General features: G+C 38.3%; 1 protein-coding gene across 1 annotated transcript in view; it reads left to right on the plus strand.

Moving 5' to 3' along the window:
- Positions 1-3,431, plus strand: part of hhex (hematopoietically expressed homeobox) — a 7,577-nt gene extending 4,146 nt beyond the window's left edge. Inside the window, exons 2-4 of the mRNA XM_060939083.1 lie at positions 312-490; positions 792-842; positions 2,808-3,431. Coding sequence (XP_060795066.1) covers positions 312-490; positions 792-842; positions 2,808-3,032 — 455 coding nt within the window. The 3' untranslated portion in view covers positions 3,033-3,431. The remainder of the gene's footprint in view (positions 1-311; positions 491-791; positions 843-2,807) is intronic.
- The last annotated feature ends 5,687 nt before the right edge of the window (positions 3,432-9,118 follow it).

A 9,118-nucleotide genomic window follows, 5' to 3' on the forward strand; every position in this document is an offset into this window, starting at 1 on the left:
AATTCTTTCCATAAGTTATAGGCTCGGAATAGTTTTTCACTACGACACTATCACGTGATTGTTATAAGGAAAGCTTATATTTCCTTTCGAATTTCATTCCACAAATTCATGAGAGTTTCATTGATTTCTATGGGTTATGGGGTAAATATGACTGGAGCCCATAAATGAAGGCGGACTGTGTTTACATTGTTTATATACATCCAGTGAATACACTAACAGTGAACACGATGATGATGATGAGTAGTATTTGTTTGTTTGTTTGTTTGTTTATTCTGTATCTATGTGCTGATGTTTGTGCTTTGTGCGCTCAGGTAAGCCCTTGCTGTGGACTCCGTTCATCCAGCGTCCTCTGCACAAGCGGAAAGGGGGTCAGGTTCGTTTCTCCAATGATCAGACTGTCGAGCTGGAGAAAAAGTTTGAGACACAGAAATATCTCTCACCACCAGAGAGGAAACGACTGGCCAAGATGCTCCAGCTGAGCGAGAGACAGGTATTAAACAACAACAACAACAACGTGCTCCTTCCACATATCCACTACAGTCGGGGCTTATAATTAATTATTAATTGCACTGTGCACTAATTTGTGAAGTGCAGCTCGTGACTGAATCGCTAATGACGAAGTGAAAGCGCACTAACACAAAGCGCACGAGCTTTTCCGACAGACCCCGATCCTCGTGCACATGTCGTGAACATGTCGTGTGTTTATTCTCACAGCTTGTCATTCAGGCTACAAATGGTTTATTTATTTTTTGGTGTGTGTGTGTGTGTGTGTGTGTGTGACCTTCCTGCAGGTAAAAACGTGGTTTCAGAACCGCAGAGCGAAATGGAGGAGACTGAAACAGGTGAGAGACTCAAACCAACACACGCACTGCACCCTCTGCTGGGTTTATTTAACCGTACTGACAAACAAACAAATAAACAAACAAACAAAACCCCATACAAACCGATTGCCGAGAAAAATGAAGTAAACTAACAAAGCTTATTAATTTGTGAGTACAAGACTGAAATCCTGATTCACTTTCCTTATTTTTAACGCAATCAGTTTGCACCTTTTCTTTCTTTCTTTCTTTCTTTCTTTCTTTCTTTCTTTCTTTCTTTCTTTCTTTCTTTCTTTCTTTCTTTCTTTCTGTTCAAACTTCTGTGCGCTTTTTATTTATTTAATTTCATTTATTCATGCAAACTCACTCAGAGGTGTTTTACTTTTAATGTAATCTAAAAATATCACTGATATTTTTGTATGTCTTTTGAAGATCTTTTGTAATAAATGATATTTTGAAAATTCAAATTCTTTCTTTCTTTCTTTCTTTCTTTCTTTCTTTCTTTCTTTCTTTCTTTCGTGACCTGCGCGTAAAAACAATTCTCATAAATTCAGTAACATTTTCTCAAGAATGTTTGAAATGATGGGCTGGTGCCTGGTTAAAAATATTTAAAGTAAACCATTTAAAAGTATTTATAACTAGTTTTAAAACTATTGCTGACTTAATATCCCACTTAGGCTATCCTCCTATTATTATTATTATTATTATTATTATTATTATTATTATTATTATTATTATTATTTAATATGGCTGTTTCAGCAGCATTAATGACAACACTGACACTGACAACAAAACCATGATGATGAGCTCCTTTACGGGATGTTCCAGTAATAATAATAATAATAATAATAATAATAATAATAATAATAATAATAATAATAATTCCACTTGTGCAGAGGACGCTGGATGAACGGAGTCCACAGCAAGGGCTTACCTGAGCACACAAAGCACAAACATCAGCACATAGATGCAGAGTAAACAAACAAATACATTATTATTATTATTATTATTATTATTATTATTATTATTATTATTATTATTATTAGTAGTAGTAGTAGTAGTAGTTGTAGCCTCCTCCTCCTCCTCATCATCATCATCATCATCATCATCACATTCCAATCTTAGAAAAATGGTTCCTTGATTCTTCAGATGGTTCTTTGTTTACAGTTACAGGTTCTTTGCTCTCTTAAAAGATTCTAGTCTCTGATACACTGCAGTTATTCCCTGAATTCTTCTGTATAATTATTTACATTACATTTGTCCTATATTTATTCTTTCAGCAGACACTTTTCCCCCAAATTATTATTATTAGAAGAAGAAACCTTTATTTGTCACATGCACACTTCAAGCACAGTGAAATTCATCCTCTGCATTTAACCCATCTGAAGCAGTGAACACACGCGCACTCACCCAGAGCAGTGGGCAGCTACACCAGAGCGCCCGGGGAGCAGTCAGGGGTTCGGTACCTCGCTCAAGGGCACCTCAGCCCAAGGCCGCCCCATGTTAACCTAACTGCATGCCTTTGGGGGAAACCGGAGCACCCAGAGGAAACCCACACTTACGTGGGGAGAACATGCAAACTCCACACAGAAAGGCTCTCACCAGCCTCTGGGTTCGAACCCAGAACCTTCTAGCTGTGAGGCGACAGTGCTAACCACTACACCACATATTATTATTAGTAATATTATTATTATTATTATTATTATTATTATTATTTGCTGCTTCAACAGCATTAATGGTACAATGACAGCAAAAACATGATGATGATAATTAGCCCTTATCTCCTTTATTGGATGTTCCAGGAATAATAATAAAATAAAAACAATACTTTCTTGAACATAACAATACAATGATAACATTTAATGCAAATTCTTAAAAAAAAAACAAGCACAAAGATACAGCACACATTAATCTGATATATTTTAAAAATATTATTATTATTATTATTATTATTATTATTATTATTATTATTATTATTATTCTCTGCAGGAGAACCCTCAGGGCTCTAAGCGCGAGCTGGAGAGCGAGCATACTGACAGAAGCTGCGTGCTCACAGAACCCCGAGCCTCGGACCCGCAGCCCGCACGCTCCTCTTCCTCCTCCTGCTCCTCACCGTCCTCACGTGCTCTTCTCGAGTCGGAGGTTTTGGACGATTCAGATGGAGAGCTGGACATTGAGGAGGATGCAGACATCTCACTGAGTCCCCTGCTATGAGGGCCACACTGTAAACACGGGACATGTGGGACATTTATTTAAAGGAACTCAGCAGCGTCTGGACTTCACTGTAAATACTAACCTCATCATGAAACCTTTTTCCCAACTTTTATGGGAACAGACTCTTCAGTGTTGCTCAGACAACACACACACACACACACACACACACACACACACACACACACACACACACACACACACACTTTTAGCATTACCCTATTCACTGGCTATCTGAGCTTCAGTGAACCCTAAAGTTTAGCATCATGTTTGAATTTTTTATATGAAAACAGTGCAGCTTGTTTTTCGAGTCCCTGAAAACAACAGTTTATTAAAATGACAAAAAAAATGATTGTAAATATATTATGTATAAAATGCTGAATAAATATCTTATTACACCTGGGACAGACTGTTCATAATTTAAGGAATGAATATATCTCAGTGATAAATATAACAATAATTAACTGATCAGTTGATCGATTGACAGATATGTGCTCAAATGAAAAGAAAACCATTTTAATTATTTTAGGAGTATCTGTAAATGACTGAAAGACAGATTTTTTTTGACAGAAAGAAATTCAAAAGGGTCTTGACTGAATATATTTAACAGTTATTCCTCAAAATCAAGTTGTACATGAGCTGATAGCTGACGAGGCGTGTAGCACCGAGTTAGCTATAATCCATGTACGATGAGATGGAGTGGAATAACTGTTTTATTCTATCTACATTCACTGGATTTTGTGAAACAGACCATTTTTATTTTTATTTTTTGCAAATTCGACAAATAAAAACTTTATACAAAACGTCCGACAAAATAATTTCCGCTTAGAATGTAAACAAACTGTCGAAATGACAGAAGCAATTTGTGAAAAATGCTATAATAATAATAATAATAATAATAATAATAATAATAATAATTCTTGAAAAGTAAAAAAGAAAAAGATACTTTTTACCATCAAATACTTTTATTCCATATTTTTCTTTTGTAATTTTTGGGGATTTTGTTTTCGAGTAGACCTTTCATTTCATCCTCGGTTGGTTCAGCAATACGCGCTGCCATTTTCTTTTTTGCTTTTTTTTTGGTGGTTGGCAAACCAACTTAAAGGTGCATTACTGCCACCACCTGGGCTGGAGTGTGGAACAGGAGATATGGGGGGGGGGGGAACCCCAATATTCTTTTAGCTATTTCTGTTTCTTTTAAATACTTGACAACAAAATGATATATCTGACTTGATGTGCGCCGCCATTTTGTTTTTCTCTACTCACGGTATATGAGCTGATAGTCGTAGAGTAGCCAATCAGAGTGTGTGATTGCTCATATCCAGTGAATGTGGATAGGATAAAACACGTTATATCCGTAAAGCATGAGAAGCTTTACATATTCTCTGTAAAACCATTCCATAGAGTTAAAGACGAAGTTTTAGTGTGAAACAGGTTTTCAGAGATTGGCTGCTTCTTGAATTTGTGAAAAACAATACATTATACATACAAAATCTGTCAGTAATACACCAAATAACACAAATTGTTTCACAAAGTTGTTCCAAAATGGATGTCTGCAATCAAATTATTGTCATATGTCTGTGAAATGGCGGCACGGTGGTGTAGTGGTTAGCACTATCACCTCACAGCAAGAAGGTTTTGGGTTCGAGCCCAGTGGCTGATGGGGCCTTTCTGTGTGGAGTTTGCATGTTCTCCCCGTATCTGTGTGGGTTTCCTCCGGGTGCTCCGGTTTCCTCCACAGTCCAAAGACATGCAGGTTAGGTTAACTGGTGACTCTAAATTGACCGTAGATGTGAATGTGAGTGTGAATGGTTGTCTGTGTCTATGTGTCAGCCCTGTGATGACCTGGTGACTTGTCCAGGGTGTACCCCGCCTTTCGCCCGTAGTCAGCTGGGATAGGCTCCAGCTTGCCCGCAACCCTACACAGGATAAGTGGCTACAGATAATGGATGGATGGATGGATGTCTGTGAAATGACTTTAAAACCAGGGTGGAGTGTTTTACATCTACCAGGTAAAAATGAACCAAACTGATGCTGTATTATTTTTCATAAACCGATAATGGGTGAGCTTTTTAACAAGGTATCATACAGGTCAAGTACAGTACACAGTTCATCCCTACTTCTGGTTGGAGCTCTCATTATTTGCTACTGGAGGATGGCCCCATATCACTGGGAAGACAAATGTTTCAGCTCAACAACAATAAAATGAACGCAACAGTTTCCATGATCTTTTTGAATTATGATAACTTCTAACAAAATTACATTCAGCCAGTGAACTATACTGAGTTTGGGGAGTTAGCTTTTCCTCAACAATCAAAGGTATTTTTAAATACCACTTACTTAATACTGTAATTATTCACATCAACACAAGTTTTTCAGTTGATTACTCATAAAATTAAGTGGATCCAAAAGATTTTCAACATTATTTAAAAGGAATTTTTAAGTCTTATGGACTTAATTAGGGAGACTGAGATGCTGACCCTCTTCTGCTCCTCAGACCTGCCTGATCCATCCTGATGCCCTACTTCTGGCTGGAGTCTCATCACATCGCTCCTGTGGAGGACGGCCCCATATGGACAGTCGAAAGTCGCACTTGGAGGACGCTCTGGACTCTTACAGTAATGCTTTTATGGCTGAGGACTGCAGTTGACTTGCTAACTTTAGGACTGCAGTTGTCATGAACAGTTTTGCACTCAAGTTTCCATCAATGAAGAGTTTATAACTTCAACAAGACAGACTTCATGTTAAAACTATAATGACTTTAATGGTTACACAGTTGTACTTTGTGACTATATAGGACACTGTTATAGAAGCAAGTTATTTATAATCACGTTGTTTGTTATCACCCAGATGAGGATGGGTTCCCTTTAGAGTCTGGTTCCTCTCGAGGTTTCTACCTCGTGTCGTCTGAGGGAGTTTTTCCTTGCCACCATCACCACAGGCTTGATCATTGGGGATAGATTAGGGATACAATTAGCTCATGTTTAAAGTCTTTAATTTTCGGTGAAGCTGCTTTGCGATAATGTCTGTTGTTAAAAGCGTGATACAAATAAACTTGACTTGACTTAATTACCATAATTATGAACATCAGTTTTTAAGCTGACAACCATTTAAAAAAATAAGTTGCTCCAATTAGGTTTTTTTCAGTGTTTTTTAAAACTTTTTTCATGTTTTTGTTCATGTCGTAACTTTTAGAAATTAATTCATTCAATAACACAATTTTAAGTTTGAACTGCAGTTGTGCATTTGAACACATGATATTTAAAACTTGACAACAACAACAAGAACAACAACACAAATTTAAATTGTCCCATAAATTATAAATAAATTGGCCATATTTCCTTGAGAAATTAAATCGTAAAAATACTCAATTATGCCATCAGAGCAAAGTTATAGTCATGGCCTGTACAATACCAGTCAAAAGTTTGTACACCCCGACTCTCTTCATTCATAGGTTTTTCTGTATTGTGCATTTTCTACATTGTAGAACAATACTGAAGACATCAAAACTATGAATAACATATGGAATTATGTGGTAAACAAAAAAGTGTGAAAAAACCAAAATGTTTGATATTTTAGATTCTTCAGCGTATCCAGTGTTTCCCTTGATGACATTTTGTACACTATTGTCATTATCTTAACCAGCTTCATGAGGGAGTCACCTGGAACGCTTTTCAATGAACAGCTGTGTCTCGTCAAAAGGTAATTAATGGACGAGTTTCTTACCTCCTTAATGCGTTTGAGGTCAAACTGTAAATAGTAAATAATAAAAATACAGTAAATAGCCCTATTCAACACCACAACTGGAGTAATCCATACAGTGTTATGTCAAGAACTGAGCAACTAAGTAAAGACAAGCAAAATCCATCATTACTTTAAGACATGAAGAAGGGTCTTTTAATGAATAAAAATAAAGAAATACATTGAATTAGAAGGTGTGTCCAAATTTTCTGACTGGTACTGTATGTAGTTAAAACCATCCATCCATTATCCATAACCGCTTATCCTGTGCAGGGTCGTGGGCAAGCTGGAGCCTATCCCAGCTGACTATTGCCCCTTTTCCACCAAAGCAGTTCCAGGGCTGGTTCGGGGCCAGTGCTTAGTTTGGAACCGGGTTTTCTGTTTCCACTGACAAAGAACTGGCTCTAGGGCCAGAAAAACCGGTTCCAGGCTAGCACCAACTCTCTGCTGGGCCAGAGGAAAGAACCGCTTACGTCAGCGGGGGGTGGAGTTGTTAAGACCAACAACAATAACAAGACCGCGAAAGATCGACATTTTTAAGTGACGAGAAGCCGCAGCTGTACAAACGCGAAGTCATCCATTATTATTATTATTGCTGTTGCTGCTGCTTCTTCCGTGTTGTTTTTGCTTCGATATTCGCGCCAAGGTTTATGCAAACATAGCGACGTAACTGACGTATACAGCAACATAATGACGTATACAGCGATGTAATGACGTGGCACCGCGAGCTATGGAAAAGCAAACTGGTTCTCAGCTGGCTCGCAAGTTGAACGAGTTGTGAACCAGCACCGGCCCCGAACCAGCCCTGGAACTGATTTGGTGGAAAAGGGGTGTGAGGGCGAAAGGCAGGGTACACCCTGGACAAGTCGCCAGGTCATCACAGGGCTGACACATAGACACAGACAACCATTCACACTCACATTCACACCTACGGTCAATTTAGAGTCACCAGTTAACCTAACCTGCATGTCTTTGGACTGTGGGGGAAACCGGAGCACCCGGAGGAAACCCACACGGACATGGGGAGAACATGCAAACTCCACATAGAAAGGCCCCCGTCAGCCACCAAGCTCGAACCCAGAACCTTCTTGTTGTGAGACAACAGTGCGAACCACTACACCATCGTGTCGCCCGTGTAGTTAAAATCACAGTGCCAAATATGTAAAATCTGTAAAAAATTTGTAAGCATTTTGTAAAACTACAGTAACAAAGTTCTATGCAAATGCCCATTTCAGCAAAATCATACTCGTACTGTTGTACTTGAATATCAGTACAGCTGTGATTTGGTCGTGGATACTCGACTGTAGCTAACCACAGCCAAGCTAGACAAGACAGTTACGTACAACAGCATAACCTCGAGTGTGACAGTTTGATAAACAAGAAGTTAATATTGAGTAAGTGGTCATTTTGGACACTATGGGCAAAAGTTCCCTTTATTTTTGCTCTGCGAGTGGAAAACAGATCCCGAAGAAGCCACACTCACTTGAGCTAGCTAACTAGCTCACATTGACTTGTACATTCCGATTAAAGGTGCTTCTGGTGAAACTGTCGTCCCTTCTTCCTTTTCATCTTCATCTGACGAGCTTTCATATTTTAGGTCAAAAGTTATATGACTGAAAAGTATCACTTGCCACGTCCACTAATGATTTAACCAACGCTACTGTAGTAACTGATTAGAACTAGGAAGTGGAGTTTTATGTGATGAGCGGAGAGATACGCACAGTGAAACATCTCAGTGCTGTTATTGTGAAATATCAGCACTCTTGGAACGCCACTCGACCAAGCAAATTAGTAAACCAGAAATAACTGTTGTGTAATAAATATTAACTTTCCCGATGACCATTAATCTTCTCAAGGTCCTATTGATTTTTTTTTTTTTACATAATATAGTAAATACCTTTTAGATCAATTTTACAAAAACCCTAATGAACCTGTTTTTGCGAGCAGACAGTATTTGAAAGAGTATGAAAGATTTTAACACAGAATGCTGACTCATTCATCAGTACACCTCTCTGAGGATAAAATACTACCATGGTGTAAAAGACAGTTCGAAGGGTAGTACAACAGATTTTGGAGCACATCTAAATACAAAACCTGAGTCTCCATGGACAGCCAAACAGCCAAAGCCAAGTAACGTGTGATGGAATGAAATGAGATTACACAACGTAGTCGACGGTTACATGAATAAGCGAAAATGTAATCATGCTTTTCTTCCCCATGACACACACAAAAACCATCTCTAGCTGAGCAGATTTGTCAAATACAACTTCATCATTCTTATCCACGGCTATGCTAGAACTAAAGGGTAGTATGGCCAAATTACACTGATATACACTCGCCGGCCACTT

This window comes from Neoarius graeffei, chromosome 14, assembly GCF_027579695.1.
Source record: "Neoarius graeffei isolate fNeoGra1 chromosome 14, fNeoGra1.pri, whole genome shotgun sequence".
In the NCBI taxonomy this organism is placed as follows: Eukaryota; Metazoa; Chordata; class Actinopteri; order Siluriformes; family Ariidae; genus Neoarius; species Neoarius graeffei.